Source organism: Microcebus murinus, chromosome 8 (genome assembly GCF_040939455.1).
Source record: "Microcebus murinus isolate Inina chromosome 8, M.murinus_Inina_mat1.0, whole genome shotgun sequence".
Classification (NCBI taxonomy): domain Eukaryota; kingdom Metazoa; phylum Chordata; class Mammalia; order Primates; family Cheirogaleidae; genus Microcebus; species Microcebus murinus.
In genome coordinates, this window is record NC_134111.1 from 14,148,315 (window position 1) to 14,169,213 (window position 20,899).

Here is a 20,899-nt window from a genome sequence, read left to right on the forward strand (position 1 = left end):
GTGGTGAATTGCATTTATAGATGTGCATATGTTGAACCATCCCTGCATCACTGAGATGAAGCCCACTTAGTTGTGATGGATTATTCTTTTGATAAGCATCCACATTTTGTCTGCTAGGATTTTTGTTGAGAATTTTTGCATCTATATTCATAAGGGATATTGGTCTATAGTTTTCTTTTTTTGTTGCATCCTTTTCTACAGAATGGGAAAAAATATTCACATGTCACACATCCGATAAAGGGCTGATAACTAGAATCTATACAGAACTCAGGAAAATCAGTGAGAAAAAGTCAAACGAGCCTATCAAAAAGTGGGCAAAGGACATGAACAAAAGCTTTTCAAAAGAAGACAGAATATTGGCCAATAAACATATGAAAAAATGCTCAACATCTCTAATCATCAGGGAAATGCAAATCAAAACCACAGTGAGATATCACTTATCTCCAGTGAGAATGGCCTTCATCAAAAAGTCCCATAATAATAAATGTTGGCATGGATGCAAAGAGATAGGAACATTCATACACTGCTGATGGGACTGCAAACTAGTACAACCTCTATGGAAAGTAATACAGAGATACCTCAAAGAGCTACAAGTAGAACTACCATTTGATCCAGTAATAACATTACTGGGCATCTATCCAAAAGAACAAAAGACATTCTATAAAAAAGACATTTGCACTAGAATGTTTATAGCAGCACAATTCACAATTACAAAGATGTGTAAACAACCCAAGTGCCCATCAATCCATCAATGGATTAATAAAATGTGGTATATGTATACCATGGAGTTGTACTCACCACAAAAAACAATGGTGATCTAGCATCTCTTATATTATCCTGGATAGAATTGGAACCCGTTCTACTAAGTGAAGTATCATGAGAATGGAAAAATAAGCACCACATGTACTCACCATCAAATTGGCATTAACTGATCAACAGTTAAGTGCACATATAGTAATAACATTCAATAGGTGTCTGGCAGATAGGAGGGTTGGGTATATACACACCTAATGGGTGTGGTACACACCATCTGGGGGATGGACACCCTTCAAGCTCTGATTTGGGTGGAGCAAAGGCAATATACATAACCTAAACATTTGTACCCCCGTAATATGCTGAAACAAAAAAACTTTAAGAAAATGAATAATATATTTTATGTGACTAAAGAAAAGAAGCAGAGTCAAATGCCTTCATTTTACTGATTATATGTATTAGATACCAAGAAGAAAAATGACTTGGCCCAAGATACATGACAAACCACTGGCAAAGACCAAATTTCAGAATATTTACAGGTCCAGATTTTTTTTCCAATGAAAAGGAGCCTCATTTAGTAACAGTATGTTATTCTATAGCTTTTTTCTGATATAAAATATCTAATACTACATCTGTATTTCACCAATACAGAAATTTCTTATGCTTTCAGCTTAAGAAATCATTTCCTAGATTTATAAAGTTGAATAAAAATAATAGTTATGTGCATTATATTAATAAAAATGGTATATTTTTCCAAAATAATTATCACAATGATATGATAGTACAGATACTTCTATTTCATAGATGACAAAAATTGAGGCTCATGGGAAATAAGAAACATACTTTAGCTCACTCAGCTTTTGTTGGAACAGCAATTCTAATTTAAAAAATAATTTAAGATTCTAAACTCTGTTTAAAGATTCTATTAAAGGTTTGAGTTAGGGTTGGCCAGTCAGAATTATTAAATATAAATTGCATAAACATATTAATTTAAATATCAAGAATTTAAATTCACTAAAAAGATTTATTTATCATTTTAAAACTCCCTTACTCTTAAAAACATGATTCAAATTGGATAATGAAAAACTGACAGAACACCAAAGGAAAAAAAATACATATCTATTATAATTAGTAATAAATATATCCTAGAAACATATTTATTAACAGCTATCTAATAAACCCATATGTAACACTGTACCTGTCATGTAAAAATACATAACATTTTTCACCACATGAAAAATATTTTTAAAAATCCTACTATGCCATAAAGCAAGCCTGGTCAATTTCAAAGTCAATATTATAAGGCCTATTTATGAAATTTACAAATAAGTTTCAAAACCAATTTCATACTTTTGTAAACTTAAAAACAAACATCAAAATAATTTACTTGAAATAAGATACCACAATGGAAATTAAAAAATATTAAAATTAAGTTCTATTACAAATATTACTACAGTAACAAACCTGGGTAATGATTAAGCAGAATTTAGAGAAAATTCTATAGTTTTCAGTGTAAACATTATAAAAGAAAAAAAAGTCATAATAGAATGAATCAAATAAATTTAAATGTTGGCATATTGAAAAGACAAATATAAAATTTATTAATATTAACCATCAATGAATAGGAAAAAAGGAAAATAGTTATAAATTATATCAGAAATGAAGAAAAATATAACAACAAATGTAAAAATTAAAAGGATAATAAAAGAATGTAATAAAATTTGCTAAAAAATTGGAAACTTTAGGTGAAGTAGATTTTTAGAAATGTGTTACCAAAACTAACTAAAAAAATAATTGCAAAATTTAATCCTATAAACCTTAATACAATCAGTGATTTAAAGCCTTCTCACAAAAACAAAACAAAACTACCATACATAGATACATTCATAGGTTAACTAATTAGGGAGGATTTTAAACAAATAGAAGTTATAAAAATTGGAATGTAAGAGCAATATATCATTATTAAAAAATACTATGATAGTCTACATAGAAACATTTGGAATTTATAATTATCTGTGGCAAGGTTAATATATACAAAAATCAATACATAATTTTAGTATCTTTCTATTCACCAGGAACGAACAGTATTTTTCATATAAGAAATATAAGCATTTAAAGAAACAACCAAGATTATAAGGTTCCAACCTCTAAGTAGAAAATTATAAAACTTGACTGAGATATTTAAAAAGTCCCAGATGACTAAATATATATAAAATATTGATAGATACTAAGATTTAGTATCATTAAGATGTTAATTTCCCAAGATTGGCATACAGATTCAATTTGTCATTTGAAATTCCAAAGGTGGGCATATAACTTGAAAGGCAATTCTCACATTCATATGAAAAGCTAAAATATTGAAGAGTCAAGTTTATCTGAAAATGAAAAACGTAGCATATGAAAGAGCTTTTCCAGATATTAAGGCTTATTTTAGTTAAGACACTAGTCTTAGGACATAGACCCACTTGAAAAATTCTAGAAGAAGGTAACTGACACAAAAATGTATGATTTCATTTTAAGGATTTCTTAAATAGCAAAATGTACAAACTATATATTTTATAAATCAGACTATATCTATTTAAAAATTCTGTTTGTAGAAAGGGATCCAGAAAGAGAATAAAAGTCAAACCAAAAACTGGATAAAGATAGACTCAATAATGTACTAATATCCAGAACATATAAGAAACTCTTTTAAATTAAAAAAGGACAAAAATGAGAATAGGCAAAATACATTACTAAATATTTCAAATATGAAGGAACAGAAATAGACAGTACATGTAACGTTGCCCTAAATCATTAGAATTCAAGGAAAGAGTCAATGTTAATAAAGCCACAATAAAGTATCATTTCATACCAATCATCATATGGGTGATGATTTAAAAGTATGGAAAATCTAGGTGTTGGTAAGGATATGGAATAAAGGAGACTCTCTCATTGTTGCTGGTAGGTATATAAACACTTAAGATATGATTTAGAAATCAATTTGATGATGCTTAGTATTAACATATTTGAGCAAACACATGCCATATGAGCAACAGCAGTACTCCTTGAGCAGTATTCCATCGAGAGAGTCTACATGGGCACCGTGAGACATATCCAAGAATAGAATTTTGCTTAAACTGCTTTTATACATCAGTAATTATCATTTTTAATTTCTTGTAATATCAAAATATAATTGATAAAATTTCCCCACTTAAGAAAATACAAAATAATCCTAAGATTTTTACCCTGAACAATCCTTTAAGAATAAACAATCTCTTTTTCAAGTTTTGCATGGAAATTGACAATATTATATAATGGAAATTGCACAGAACTATACCCTGGTAACTGTGGATCTCTTGTAGATTTCATTATTAACTAGCAGTTTAGTCATACATTACTTGATAAAATCTTTTTCTTTTTAATTAATTAGTAAAATTATACTAGCATCATTTGGTATGTTCTTAAGTTAGAATACTAGGTAAAAGATATAATGGAAATTAGAAAAACATCAAGTGTAAGAGGAAAATTTTTCCAAGGAAATGGTTTCTGTAAACATTTTCCACAGGACCACGGCTGGCAGTATGTGGTGCATACCAATGCCTGTGCTTACCAGCTGCTGCCCTTGGACACCCCAGGCTGCGTACTGCAAGACGGAATCCTCTACTTCTGGAGGATTTAACTCCCAAACTTCCCTTAAAAAAATGTAAATATTTTTACATGAACAAACTGACATTTACACCAACAATTTAGTCAGACAGTTGCTCATGAAAACCAGAAAATCAAATAACTTACCTAGTATGTATATTGTAAATCACATATGAGGCAGTATATGAATAATGAAAAATCTGAAATTAAAAAAAAGAAGCATTATCAACCATAGCCCTATCTTTACATGTGTATATATGTCTGTGTGATTGTATATATCATATATATACATGATAAAAACCAGGAAATCCAGGAGTTGATGTTAAGGAGAAATCAAAATGTGAAATATTACAGTTCAGGAGTTTATTACCTCCTTTGTGCCTTTTTGCAATAACCTCCTAATGCTTCTTCCTACAACCAATACCATCCCTTATTTAATCCACTCTGCCCTTAAAATAATTATGATTATATCACCATTTGTTCAAAATTTTCATTGACTTCCCATTGCCTATAAAATAAAGTTCAATTCTAGAAGAAAATGTAGGAAAAACTCTTCTAAACATAGGCCTAGGCAAAGAATTTATGACTATGACCCTAAAGACAACTGCAACAACAACAAAAACAAATAAATGGGACTTGATTAATTTAAAAGCTTCTGTATAGCAGAGGAAATAATCAAAAGAGTAAATGGACAACCTACAGAACAGGAGAAAATATTCACAAAATATACATCCAATCAAGAGCTCATATCCACAATCTATAAATAACTCAAACAAATCAGTAAGAATAAACAAATCACTCCATTAAAAAGTGGGAAAAAGACATGAACAGAAGTTTTATAAAAGAAGACAGACAAATATGGCCAAGAAACATATGAAAAAATGCTCTACCTTGCTAATCATCAGGGAAGTGGAAATTAAAACCACAGTGAAATATTACTTTACCACTGTCAGAATGGCCATGATTAAAAAGTCAAAATGATAGATGCCATCATGGATACAGGGAGAGAAAAACTTATTTAGTATATACTGTTGGTAGGCCTGCAAATTAATACAACCTCTATGGAAAACAGTATGGAGATTCCTCAAAGAAATAAATATAGATATACCATTCAACCTGGTATATCTATATAGATACTATAGATATCTATGTAGATACTCAGTAGTGGCAATCCCACTACTGAGTATCTACCCAAAGGATACGAAGTTATTTTATCAAAAAGACACCTGCACTGGAATGTTTGTTGCAGCACAATTCACAATCTCAAAGATGTTGATCAACCCAAGTGCCCATCAATTCATGAGTGGATTAATAAAATGTGATATACACACACACACACACACACACACACCATGGAGTACTACCCAGACATAAAACAGAATGAAATAATGTCTATTCCAGCAATTTGTATGGAACTGGAGACCATAATCCTAAGTAAAGTAAATGGAAAAACAAACGTCACATGTTCTCACTAATAAGTGGGAGCTAATCAATGGACACACATGAGAGATGCAAAGGCCATTGAAAATCAAGAAGGGAGTGAGGACTAGAAGGAGCCGTAAAAAACTACCTATCAGGTACAATCATCGTTATCTGGGTGACGGGCACACTAATAGCCCTAACTTTAACATAAAAAAAGCTATCCATTGGCCATTGATGGCAGCTGCTGGAAGCTGGGGTTGCCATCCTGGGATGTATTTCATAAGTCCTCGGGGTGAATGTTCTGGGTTTAGCATGATCCAGTGCTGGAAGTTTTGATGAGTGATATTTTCCTACTATTCCCGCACATCCTTAGAATTAACTGGTTCAGTCTTAAATGCCTGCATGGTGCCTTTTTAGGAGAAAGTGTAACCATATGTTTTTGTGAAAGTGTTTCCAGGTTAGGAAAGTTGAATCTGTTTATCTGTAAGTGGGAAGGAGGGTCAGCTAAGAGAGGTGGGAGGCCATAGCTTTTTGGTTCTGATTTTCAAACTAGTGAGGTATTTTCAAATTACTGGGTCATGTTTGCCTCTCTGGGAGCCTGCTTACATTCTAGTCCTTAAAGAATGAAAAGGACTCCTTGAATGAATAGGAAGGAAGAGGTTTAGAGGCTCCAGTGAATACTAGTTCTTTTATCTTCTATGTGGTAACTTAGATTAAACTAAGCATTGTTTCTCTATCACAGATGGTTTCCTTATGACACTGCTTTCAACATGTAAATCCGTGTTTGAAAACCTCCTTTCTGAATATAGAGTGAAGCTGTAGGAAATCCACTATTGCACCCTCTTGTCTCTTCCACCAAGACACTGTTCTTAAGGCACATCTCATGATGAAGAGTTGTTAATAAAAGCTGTCTACTAGAAACTTTCTTTAGTAACAGCTCTAGAAGTTTGAAGTTAAGAGCTGTCACCCTGATCTGTAGGAGCAGAACCTCTGATCGACCAAAAGGCATATGGATTTAGGTTCATTCTTTCATGTCACACATCTAGTGTGAATATGGAAATTTTTTCTGGCCAGTAGCTGAGGTTGCAGTTGACAATGGGCCTGTAACTGCTGCTGTGGCCTCTCCCTGTCTGCCAGTAAACAGTTGCAAATGCCTAGTCACCAGCGAAAATGAGGCCCACTGGGGCAAAATGGTTTTTTCTAATGTGCTTCCTTGGGAGGACCCAAATGTTAAAGGTCTACTTCTTTTTCTTCCCTGTAATTTCTGGAAAAAGTTTACTCAGACCTCCCTAAATTGAGATCATCTCAGTAGAAGTTTGGAGGGAAATTTGACAAAACCCTTCATTTCAGGGAACTGATGAGAGAGCATATGTCCATCTCGGTGGTACCAAGAAACTTATTTCCTTGTATTAAGTGCACTTCATGTATTTCTAATAAGATGACTTTCCAGAAAGTGAAATTTGTTATGTTCTGGCTTTCAAAAGGCGAAATATAAATAAATTTCATAATTTATCTAAAAAAAAAGCTATCCATGTAACAAAAACATTTGTACCCCCTTAATATTTTGAAATTTAAAAAAAAAGTTATACACATATACACAAACAAGTTCAAATGGCTTTATCTGATCTTTAGGATTTTAGTGTCAGGGCTTCTACACATTTTTCCACACCTATCACCTACTACATCACAAATTAGATGAATTTTGACTGTGTTTCCAGAACTTCTGATGCTTTTTTATTTTCAATGGCATACTACCTTAATTGAGGTAGAATTTTCCCATATTGCCCCTTTAATGAATGCATATTGCTCTCCCCAATTGAAATCCTTCTATCTCACAGTGTACAGTAGACCCAGGACATTTCTCACTCTGCAGCGCAAATTGTATAAATGTTTTATGTACATTTGCCTTTCCCACTACAATGCTACCAGGTCCTGTGTGTATCACTTTTCACCCTCTCCATTACCTGGCACAGTGTCAGGTTCACATGGAACACTTGATTGGTGTTTGTTGAGTAATGATTCTGATGGGGAAAAACTCATGCATGTTGAAGTGTTTGTTGGTGAAGACAAAGTGGGATAATACTCCCCTGCCCTTCACAATCATGGCTGAAAATAGTATATTAAGTAGTTGAATGCAAGTGTGTAATTTCAAGAGATTTTAGTACTATCCCTGAAAAACCCTGTTTCTTTTTTAAGGCCATCTTCTCAAGGATCACAGAACCCATGACAGAATGACATTAAGTTTCAAATTAGGACCGTAGTGCATAATATAAAAATATCTCTATATTTTGGTTCTTCCTAACTAGAGATGATGAAATAGCAAAATACATGAGGAAATGTAATGAGGAATAAATGAGAAAACTTGCAATAGATGGGTTAGAAAAAGAGATGATGAGTATATTTTAGAGAAAATTATTTTTCTCCAAGCTATGTGAATCTAGTGAAGAAAATTTTTCTTTAGCTAGCTATATTATTATTTCCAGAATTTACAGAACTTATATTGATACTTTCATTTTTCAGTATACAACTGTAAAAGCTTCTTTTATTCTTGTAGTAGAGGTAACATTGCACAAATATTACAATACTGCCAATTAAACTCCCTAGAAGTCAAATTGTTATTTCTTCTCATTGCAATAATAGCTTCAATTAAACATGATTAGCCACATATTTAGCAAAGAAGTACTAGTGTTCTCTCTTTGCATTGAAATTGCAAACCTTCCCCTTTGTTAAAGTATTATATTTTACAATGAAGCTTTATTCTCCCATTTCTTTTGGAATAACCATTAAATCTGAGATTGCCTTCACTATAGGATTGCAGAAGCAAAAATAATTTTTTTCTGGTGTCTATTTTGACATTTATGTTGTATTCTATAAAACTCCATATTTGACTACAGATTTTAAATCTTGAATTTACTACCACAGCTTACAAAGAGATGAGAAGTGTGACCACCTCTGTCAACACTTATTCTGTCTCGAAAAGTTCTGTTGCCAAAGGAAACTGTCAAGCGAGCACTTGGTCGTCAAAGTAGACAAATATGTGAATGATGTTATGAATAAAAAAAGATGATTTATCTCATCTGTGCATCACCTAACACACTGCAATTGATGACTAGGCTCCCGTCCAACTTGAGAGAAAGTGTTGCTGGGCATTATCATTTTAGGCAAAGCAGGCCACCCAAACAATCACTGAGACAAAACGGGTATAAATATTGAATGCTGGTCTATTTTCATATTTGTTGTAGAGGTTGCTGGCTCTTCTCTATTTGCAAATTCAGACTTAGACATCCTCCAAATGGTGTGAACTAGAGAAGGGGATATATCAATCCACTTCCTGCTCTGTACTTCTTAGCCTGATAACGTTTGTTTCTCTCAGCAGGTGTGTTGAGATGGAAGACTATGATAAAGAAGTTAGCCCTGACTTGTCTGCAAACCCATAGTAGATTGAAGTAACAAATTATAGGGTTTTGGTCTCATCTATATGTGTCCTACAAAGCCAGAGTTTGCCATCTACAGATAATTAGAACCTAGCCCTTTATTCCCAGCTTACAGCTCTTTCCTCTAAATGCACTGTCTTTTGATGTATGTGTGTGTGTGTTCCCAGATCTCAAATACTTCTTGTTTTGTAAACTTCCATAATTAAAATAGTATTCTATGCCCAAAGGTGGTAGGGGGAGGAAGGGATGGATAAATTCACTCCTAAAAGGTGCTGCCTGGGGGATGGGCACACTTGTAGCTTTGACTCGGGTGGTGCAAAGGCAATTTATGTGACCAGGGCATATGTACCCCCCCCTAATATTCTGAAATTTAAAAACATTAAAAAAAAAAAGTATGGGGCGGCAGGGAGTGGGGGTTGGCAGGATCTTGAACAGGACTGAAAAAAGCTGGTTTTAGTTTTTTTCATTTTCACCTTATTGTTTTCTTGATATATTATTGGAGAAATTTTAAAAAGGGGATTTTCAATAAGAATTAGATTTAGCTTTACCGAACATCTGTGTTAAAGCATTCTGGTCTAAATTCACTCTGCTAATCTTCATCTCTCTTTCCTTGGATAGCACTTCTATTCTTTTTCATTACTCCTCATTTTCTTTTATCTTAGACTCTCCTTCTGTATGGACTAGGTAGGTCTTATTTCATGATGAGGGGGTATCATTGAAGTTACTTAAGGTTAGGAAAAGTATTCCTTTTTCCTGTAATGATTGGCTGCTGCATAATGAGAGCCAAACTGAGCATCTGATGAGATCCTTGGGGACAAACACATTTCACAGTCAAAAACTGCCTATTCATCCCATCTCTGCAAATAGTGTTCCACTGCTTGTTACAGAGTGTGATTAGTTATGGGAAAGGCAGTGGGGTGGGTAGAATTGAGATATACTATATAAAAACTTGATGAAAATTTATTTCTGCAAGCTGGCCTTGAGATGTCCAATTATTCAAGTCCATGATTCCAAAAGGTATTAGAATGATCAGAAAGCATCAAAATATCACGCAATTCAATCTCTACATCATCTATACATTACTTTGTAAATCCCAACAAGAGGTTGATTACTAAGAGTAGGATAGCCAGTTCTCATTCTTTGCCATTGTTTTTATCTATATTGTCTTCTCAAGCACTGAATTAGCAAATACTGAACCATTGCTCCTAGGAGAAATACAAGGTTAGGTTCCGTGAAGCCTCTGATCACATTTTCATCAACCAATCAATGTATAACCTCATTTCATGTATATTTCTGTTTAAAGACACCTTATTTAATATTAATGGTTGATTCATTAACATTAAACTCATGGCCAGCAATACCATAACTCATGCTTAAAAGAGCTTCTCTAACATGTCTTTTCTCCAGAAGACACATCATAGCCTCCTTGCACCCAGGAACACAAGACAAAGCTTCAGCGCTATGTTGGGGAGTGATGGTGAGTGATTTTAAATAGGAAAATCTTAAACAAAAAGCATAAAAATATGAAAAATATGGCATTAAATGGACCATGAAAAAGACAATGAAAAGGACCATTGAAAATGTCAGTTTAAGAGCTGAAACAAGAAGGCGCAGTGTCACCTTGTTTAAACTCAGCTGGGAAAGTGTACATCAAGCAACTCAGTTATTCTGCTGCTCTGTGCATGTCTGCAAATGACAATGAAGGGCCAGCAGTAGATTTTGGAGGTGCAAGTAAATTTTAGTGAATAGGTGAATTTGCATATAAGGAATCCACAGATAATGATCTACTGTACCAATTATAGTATATAAGCATGGCATGAGGCATTACTAGAAAAAGAAAAAAAAAAAAAGACATACTTAGTACCTGCCAGAACTTGAACACATGAAAAGTTTAGAACTTATCCAAATGGTATCATTCATGTTCTATAAATAAAAATTAACTATATCCATGCATTTAACAAATGTCTCTTAAGTAACTCTCTTTGATACAGGCACTATATTTTATTTTTTAAAAAAACATCATAATAAAAGTTATTTTAAAATAGGATAAAATACAAAAGAGTATCAGTTGATAATTTTTACTTACTTTTATATGCTTTTTTCAGTTTATAAATGACTATTGAATAGTAATTACATGTAAGCTTGTAATTTAGGTACCTTGCAAAATGCAGAGGCCATAATAAATTTGATACCTATCCCCAAGGCAGTTATGATCCAGTTGGGGTGACAAGGCTAAAAACCTTACATTAGTATAGAGCACTCTGTTGTACGTCATGGTTAAATTAGGACTTGCATAATATAAGCTTATATGCTTTCCAAGAAGTAATTAATCTTTTTAGTTTTAAGACTGCATCATGGAGAAGATAATAGTCTACTTAGGCATTGAAGTGATTAATATAGTTGAGAAAAATGCAGATAGTGTATAAACTTAAGGTAGTCTTACACATAATAATGACTCTTGAATTGAACACTTTATAGCAGACTGTGTTGAGTGCTTTACATATATTATACAATTTAACATTTTTTAAGTCAATCTCAAGAAGTAGATATTATCATTCATAATTCATATCATAGACTATGCAAAATTTACTCTTAAAACTTTAAGTAGAAAACAGAGCCATGATCTGAGCTCAGGTCTGTCTGATTACGATATACTTAGTGATTTAAATCTCTCTGCACAGTCTTTTAGGGAGATAGTATATGAAGCACTACTCCAGCTTTGCCAAAGATTCATTTCCAGAACACAAATTAAGCCACTATTCAAAAATATATCGACAAGAATATACCTGAATTAATTGTGATTGCCAGAGTTAAGAGAAATTTCATTTTGGAAAGATGATCTAATATATCAGATTAAAAATGTAAATCCCCTTCTCCTTTAATAGTTTTTCACATTTTTTTTCTTAGAATATCACTTATTACTTAAGATATCTATGAGGATTCATGTCAAGTGAAGTTACACTTACAAGAAAAAAGAACAGGGTACTCCAGTAATGTATGTTTGAACCAGAGGTGTATATCTCTGGATACCAACGCTTTCTCTGCACTGCAGTTAAACAGTTGAATTGATATAAATATTAATAGCATTCATTTTCATGGCCTGGAGAATATTTAAAATAGGATTATGGATTTGCCATTGATTCAAACAGGCAAACTGAACTGTGAGGAAGCAAGCCTCTGAGTAAATAACAATTACAAAAGAATGCCAAATGAGAGGAAAGACAATACAGGCAAAAAAGGGTTTACTTCTCTTGGAAGTCAGTAGTACCATGATGCCTAGTTTGTTCTAGGATAGTGAGATACCTTTTAAGATGAGTAAGTGATGGCTCTGTCATCTAAAACGTTTTATGTTAATCATGCGATTAAGGACTAGTGCTACAAGGCTGGAGACTCTAGTTTTATAAATATAATTCACAAAATTGTAAACTGCAGCTCTGCAAAAATCTTTTTAAAACACTGCACTTTAAAAACAAAAGCTTTGTGAACATTGAACAACAAGTAATGATTGAAAGTGAATATAAATATGGGAGATAATTAAAGGTATAATTAATATTTATCAGTAATTTAAACTGCCATCAAAAGTCTTCTCACTTAATGCTCCCTATAACCTTATAAGATATTATCCATTCAAGATACACAAGTAGTAAAACCTGGATTGGAACCAAGATCCTCTTGATTCCAAAATCCATGTCCTTTCTACTACAATAAAGAAAGAAACATACAAGCATTGTTTTACTAGCATACAATATAGAGGAACTATGTAGCATTCTTCAACTGCATCATCATTTTAGTAAGTGGCAGACATAGTAAAATACTCAAGGTAGTGAGACTAAAATTAAGGCTGATGAAGAAGATAAAGTTTAGGTGTTGCTTTTTAAATTTTTTTAATAGAATTTATTCAGAGCAGTTTTAGGTTTACAGAAAAATGGAGTGGAAGTCACAAGAGTTCTCATATGCCTCCTGCCCCCACACATGCCCAGCTATCCCAGCATATCCACTATCAACATCCCTCACTAGAGTGACGCATTTGTTACAATCAGTTAACCTACATCAGCACATCATTACCACCCAAAGTTCACAGTTTAGATTAGGGTTCATTCTTGGAGTTGTATATTCTGTGGGTTTTGATGAATATATAAATATATATACTATTCTCTGCCCTAAAAATTATCTGTGCTTCACCAATTAATCCCTTCTTCTATACTAATCCATGCAAACACTGATCCTTTTACTGTCTCCAAAGTTTTGCCTTTTCCAGAAGGCCATAGAGTCGGAATCATGCAATATATAGACGTTACAGATTGGCTTCTATCACTTGGTATTATGCACTTAAGTTTCTTTCATGTTTTTTCATGGCTTGATAGCTCATATGTTTTTCTTTGAATAATATTCGATTTCTGTTGACTCACTTATTTCACTCAATATAATGACCTTTAGGCTCATTACTTTGACACAAATGACAGAATTTTGTTCTTTTTATGGCTGAATAATATTCCATTGTGTATATATACCACTAATAATGCAGGACTATTCTGCCCAGAATGTAATCCAACTGGCTTACATTTTAATAGCAGCAAGTGCAAAAGACTATCCTTCTATATAAAAAAAAAACAAACTTCTTTTTCTATTCTATTCATTGTGCAGAATAAATCATTTCCTAATATATTCCCTGTTAGATAAATAAGCTGATCGTATTATGATCAAATTTTTTTTAATTACTCTTAAAATCCAGTTCATGACATGTTGTTTAAGAGGCAAAATTTCATTCAAAGATGCTCTACAGTATCAATTTTTCAATGATTCATATTTAACATGTAACTTCCATCATAATATACTGTTACTTAAACTAACAACCTCATTGATGATGCTTTTGTCTTAAAATATTTTCATGTATCAGACTTTTCTTCATTAATTAATGCTAATGAGCAACTTCCACATCATTTGGCATTAAATTATTTCCTACTTACTGCCATTTGAAAATTTTTGGTTTGAAAACCTAAATAGCACATAAAGATCAATTACTGACAATGGTACAAGTATGTTTTCAATGTACACTGAAATAAATTTAAACATAGCCTCACCATTTATAAACTAATTTTCTCTCTCTGTTATCCAAGCAGAAATAAACATATTGCAATAGAACAGAGTGAGAGATAAACTCTTAATCTTATTTCTATGTAGTGTTCTCTCATTAACTGATCCAAGAATGACTTAGGAAAATGGTCATTTCATTCTTCAGCAGCTTTGGTGACAAAGTCCTTTCTTTATTTCAATGAGATCTGTCCTAGTTTGTGTTTTCTTGAATAGGTTACTTAAAAAAAAAAAACTTAATTTACTCATCAAGTAAATGGAGAAAGCAATACATATCCAACTATTTTTTATAAGGATTAAAGGACAAAATTATATAGAAATTGTTTAGTTATTACCTGAGGCTATGAGCAAGAGAGTGCAACCAGAAAAGCTCAAATCTATTTCCACTGTGACTTGTTTATTTCTTCAATAAAAGTCTTACTAGCAGGCAGGAAAAAAAATATTTAAAAGGATTTCCATGAATTTTGTATTTGTAACTTTTCACACTAAACTCTCATAGATTATTAATATACACCTGTGTTGAACAATTTTTAAAATGCTAGAGAAATTGTAATAGATATAATTTTCAAGAATGTATAATAATGTATGTATTTACCTATTAATAGCTATTTAGGTTGTTCATATTTACCATATAGTATACAAAATTCTAAGATTATTTTCTTTGTATATTTACACATATCCTTAGGATATATTCTCAGAAGTAAATTTGTAAATAAGAAGATATGTATGTTTTACATTTTGATTCATATTACCGAGTCACTTTTTCAGAAAGGTTACATGCAATTTACACTTCTATGTGATACACAGCATTTCTCTCTCTCTTTTTCAATGCCAAAATAAAATCATGTTACTATTGTGGTAATTTGAATTGTTTGAAAGGCAAAAAAAAGTCGTCATTATTTAGACTTGTAGTTTGATTATGATTAAGCTTGAATATACTGTTAGGAGCTTGTAATCCTTTGTATGTCTTCATTTGTGATTTGTCTATCAATGTCTTTTTTTGTTTATTCTTTGAATGCCTTGTTTATTCTTTGGGCATTAGTCATCTTTTAATTGTAAATCTCTAAAAGCTTTTTTTATATTATTGATTGTAACTTTGTTTTCATGGATTCAATAAACATTTTACCCTATTTAATGTTTGCCTGTTAATCTGGGTGTGTTTTCTACAGAAACATTTTAAATCTTTACATGGTTATTCTCAAAGTTATCTCCCATTTGGTTTCAAAACTAAGTAGCAAGCCAACAGCAGTTTCACTAGCTGAACATTATAAACTCTCACACTTTATTCTTCTAGTACTTTTAAAATCAATGTTTATTTGATTTAAGGTGTGAGGTTTAAGTCAAGTTTTGTTTTTACTTCCCAAATAATCAAATGGTTGCTGTATACAATTTGTTCGATAATTTATCATTTAAAAATTTTTAGTATTATCTTTAAAGCCCATATATAATTTCACTCTTTCTCTGTATTATTTTGGACTTATTTATTTACTTGCCTTTTCATGATTAGAAACAGAATCTATCTTCAAAATACATTTAATACAGAGAAGATTAGTACATTTTCATATATTACTGACATATACATACTTGAAATCTTCACTAAATTCATGTCTTAATCTCTTTATAAAATTTTAGTTAAGCTGAGTATAATATTGTTAAATACAAATTTCATTAATTCTTTATTTGCAATCCTTTGAAAACTTGAGTCTTTTTAAAAATTTTTGATTGACACATGTATACAATGTATAATGATCAAATCTGGGTAATTAGCATACCCAATCACCTCAAACCTTTATCACTCTTTTGTGTTGGGAACTTTCAAAATATTGTCTTCTAGCTATTTAAAAATATACATTAAATTATTATTACCTATAGCCACCACAGGGGCTATAGAATATTAGAACTTATTCTTTTTATCTATGTACAATTTCATATCTATTAAACAACCTCTTCCTATCCTTCCAGCCCACCAGCCCAATTAACCACAAATTCTACTCTGAACTTCTATGGGCTCAACTTTTTTAGCTCCAACATATGAAGGAGAACATGTGGTATTTATCTTTCTGTGCCTGACTTTTTTCATTTAACATAATGTCCTCCAGGTTCCTTTGTGTTGCCACAAATGACACCATTTCATTCTTTTTATGGCTGAATATTATTCCATTGTGTATATATACTCAATTTCTTTATGCATTCATCTGTTGATGGACACTTAGGTTGATTCTGTATCTTGACTATTGTGAATAGTACTGCAATAAATATAGGGGTGCAGACATCTCTTTTCTAAGTAGTGGGGTTGCTGGGTAATATATAGATTGGTGCAAAAGTAATTGTGGTTTTGGACTATGAATTTTAAATCACTATAACTAGTCTCAAACACATCTTTATTAATCAAAACAGGAACCATTACAATCAACACATTTTTGCTAATAAGAAATAAAGTGTGTTTATTCCTATAGCATAAAAGTCCATGCTTCAGGATCCAACAAACTCTTGGAAAGCATTTTCTGCATCCTGCTGGTTGTGGAAGCTTTTTCTCTACTAAAAGTTGTCAAGATGCTTGAAGTAGTAGTTGGTTGTTGAGAGGTCAGGTGAATATGGCAGATGAGGCAAAACTTCATAGCCCAATGCATTCAACTTTTGAAGCCTTGGTTGTGCAGTGCGCCCTTTCTGTTAACAAATACCAGCTGAAGGCATTGCAGTTTTTGGTACATCTCATCAATTTCCTGAGCATACTTCTCAGATGGAATGGTTTTGCCAGGATTCAGAAAGGTGGAGTGGACCAGACAGACAGCAGACCACCAAACAGTGACCATGATCATTTTTTGGTGCAAGTTTGGCTTTGGGAAGTGCTTTGGAGGTTCTTCTCAGTCCAACCACTCAGCTGGTTGTCATTGGTTGTCCTATAAAATCCACTTTTCATAGCACGTCACAATCTAATTGAGAAATGGTTCATTGTTATTATATACAAGAAAAGATGACATTTCAAAATGACAATTTTTTTTTTTATTTTCAGTCAGCTCATGAGGCACCCACCTATGGAGCTTTTTCACATTTCCAAATTGCTTCTAATGCTGAATGATCATAAAATGGTCCATGTTCAGTTCTTTGGCAACTTCTCCTGTAGTTGTAAAAGGATCAGCTTTGATGATTGCTCTCAATTTGTTGTTGTCAACTTCTGATGGCCGGCCACTGCGTTCATCTTGAAGGCTCTTATCTACTTTGAAAAGCTTCTTGAACCACCACTGCACTGCACATTTGTTAGCAGTTCCTGGGCCAAACGCGTTGGTGATGTTGAGCGTTGTTTCCACTGCTTTAAGACCCATTTTGAACTCTAGTAAAAAAATCACTCAAATTTGCTTTTTGTCTAACATCATTTCCATAGTCTAAAATACATATAAAATAAACAGCAAGTAATAAGTCATTAGCAAAAAAACATAAAGCATTAAAATGATATATAACATAATCACATTTATTTAAGAATGTATTCCAATATCAACCAGTAAATTTCAACAATGCCAAAACTGCAATTACTTTTGCACCAAACTAAGTAGTAGTCCTATTTTTAGAGTTTTTTAAGAAAACTCCATATACTGTTTTATTTAATGGCCATACTACTTTACATTCCCATCAGCAGTGCATGAGCATTCCCCTTTCTCCACCAACATTTGTCATTTTTTTGTCTTTTTGATAATAGCCATTGTAACTGAGGTGACATGATATCTTATCTCACTTTGGTTTTGTTCTGCATTTCGCTGATGAATAGTGACATTGAGCATTTTTCCATACACTTTTTGGCAATTGTATATCTCCTTTTGATAAATGTTTATTTAGTTCCTTTGCCCATTTTAATTAAATATCATTATTATTGCTATTGGGTTGTTTGAGTTTCTTACATATTCTGGATATTAATCTCTTGTCAAATGAATAGTTTAAAAATATTTTCTCTCATTGTACAGGTTGTGTCTTCATTATGTTGATTTCTTCCTTTGCTGTGCAGAAGGTTTTTATTTTTATATAATCTCATTTATCTATTTTTACTTTTTTAGCCTGTGCTTTTCAAATGTTACCTATAAAATCTTTGCCTAGACCAATGCTCTGAATTTTTTCGCTCATATTTTCTTCTAGGAGTTTTATAGTCTCTGGTCTTACATTTAACTCTTTAATCCATTATGAGGTTCATTTTGCATTTGGCAGGAGATAGGGGTCTAGGTTCATACTTCTGCTTATGGATATCCACTTTTCAGGCATGATATATTGAAGAGTCTATCTTTTTTCCAATGTATGTTCTTGGCACCTTGCTGAAAACCAGCTGCCTGTAATTATGTGGATTTATTTCTGAGTTTTCTGTTCTGTTCCATTGGTCTATATGTCTGTTTTTTTTATACCATTACCATATTGTTTCGATTGTTGCTTTGTGATATATTTTAAAGTCAGATAGTGTAATGCCTCCAGCTTTGTTTGCTCTTTTTGCTCAAAATTGCTTTGGTTACTGGAGATTTTTTCTGATTTTATATGAATTTTTGGAAAATATTTTCTATTTTTGTGAATAATGTCATTGGTATTTTGACAGGGATTACACTGAAACTGTAGGTTGCTTTTGGTAGTATGGTCATTTTCACAATATTAGTTCTTCCAATTCTTGAATATGAGATGTCTTTCCATATTTTTGTGTCCTCTATAATTTCTTTCATCATTGTTTTATAATTTTCATTAAAAAGTCTTTAACTTATTTGATTAAATTTATTTCAGGGTATTTTAATGTTTTTCAGCCATTGTAAATGAATTGTTTTCTTGATTTCTCTTTCGGCTACTTTATTTCAGGGTATTTTAATGTTTTTCAGCCATTGTAAATGAATTGTTTTCTTGATTTCTCTTTCGGCTACTTCGCTATTGATCTATTGATATACAGAAACACCACTACTTTTGTATTTTTCTTTTTTTTTTTTGTATCCTGCAACTTTACTGAATTCACTTATCAAGTCTAACACATTTTGGTGAAGTTAAGTTTATCTATACGTAAGATCATGTCATCTTCAAAGAGGGACAATTTGACTTCCTCTTTTCCAATTTGCTTAATTGATCTGGATAAGATTTCCAGTACTATGTTGAATAACAGTGGTTATCATTGTATAATGATCTTTCTTGGTCTCTTTTTATATTTGATTTAAATTCTATTTCTAACTATAGCCATTCCTGCTTGCTTTTGGTTTCTATTTACATGGAATATCTTTTTCCATTTCTTCACTTTCAGTCTATGTGTGTTTTTACAGAAGTCAGTCTCATCTTGGCAGCGTATAGTTAAGTCAATTTTTTTAAATCCATTCAGCCAGTCTGTATCTTTTTATTGAGGAATTCAAACCATTTACATTCAAGTCTGTTATAAATGGGCAAGGACTTTCTCCCAACATTTACTTCATTGTTTCTGATTATTTTGCAAATTCTTTTTTCCTTTCTTCCTCTTATTGTTTATGTTTTCAGTTTGGTGGTTTCCTACAGTGATAGTTTAATTTTTTTTCTTTCTCATTTGTGTATTTGCTCTACCAGTGAGTTTTAGACTTTCACATGGTTTTATAATGGTGGAGAGATTTTCCTCTCATTTCCAGATGCAGGGCTCCCTCAAGAATTCCTGTAGTGACAATTTAGTAATGATAAATTCCTGTTTTTGCTTCTCTAGTTTTACTAGAGAAGTTTTACTAGACATTATATCTCCTTCATTTTTGAAAGATAGCTTTGCTTTGCAGATTATATTATTCTTGAGTGATAAGATTTTTTCTTCTTTCTGCAATATATTTTATCTTGGCTTATAAGGTTTCTGCTAAAAATTTGTTATTTTTCTGATGAGGATTCCCTTATATATGACTTAATGTGTTTCTCTTGATGTTTCTAGAATTTTCTCTTTGTCTTTGTCTTTTGGCAGCCTGACTATAATGTTCCTCAGAGAGGATCTTAATGGATTTAATCTGTTTGGGAATGTTTGAGCTTCTTGTATCTGAGTACCCACATCTCTCCCAAGACTTGGTAATTTTTCAGCTATTGTTTCATTAAATAGGTTTTCTATGTCTTTTACCATCTCTTCTCAATGTCAAACTCCCATAATACAAATATTTATGTTCTTAATGATGTTCTATATATTCCCTATGCAAGCTCCATTCGTCTTTTTCTTGGTCTTTCTTATTTATTATTTATTTAGTCTCACTGGTTTATCTCAAAAGACCTGTCTCAGAAATTCTTTCTTCTGCTTGATTTAGTCTATTGTTAAAGATCTCAGTTGCATTTTTATTTTATTCGTTGTATTCCTTAGTTCCAAGAATTCTCTTTGGTTCTTTTTTATGATGTTTGTGATTTCTCTTTCAGATGAGGAACTGTTTCCCCAATTTTGTTGAACTGTCTGTGTTTTCTTATAATTCACTGAGTTTCCTAAATATCGTTATTTTGAATTCCTTTACAGGCATTCCACAGATTTCATTTTTTCTAGGGTCTGTGACTGGAGAACTATCGTGTTCCTTTGGATATGTTATGTTTCCCTGCTTGTTCATGTTTCTTGTGTCCCTATGTTGATACATGCATATCTG

At 32.3% G+C, this 20,899-nt stretch overlaps 1 protein-coding gene across 1 annotated transcript in view; it reads right to left on the bottom strand.

The window, feature by feature from the left end:
* The window catches only part of DPP10 (dipeptidyl peptidase like 10), a 641,699-nt gene that overhangs the window by 138,516 nt on the left and 482,284 nt on the right, over window positions 1-20,899 (bottom strand). The window contains exons 6-7 of the mRNA XM_020288521.2: window positions 4,528-4,580; window positions 4,346-4,427 (exon numbers count right to left, since the gene is read on the bottom strand). Coding sequence (XP_020144110.2) covers window positions 4,346-4,427; window positions 4,528-4,580 — 135 coding nt within the window. The remainder of the gene's footprint in view (window positions 1-4,345; window positions 4,428-4,527; window positions 4,581-20,899) is intronic.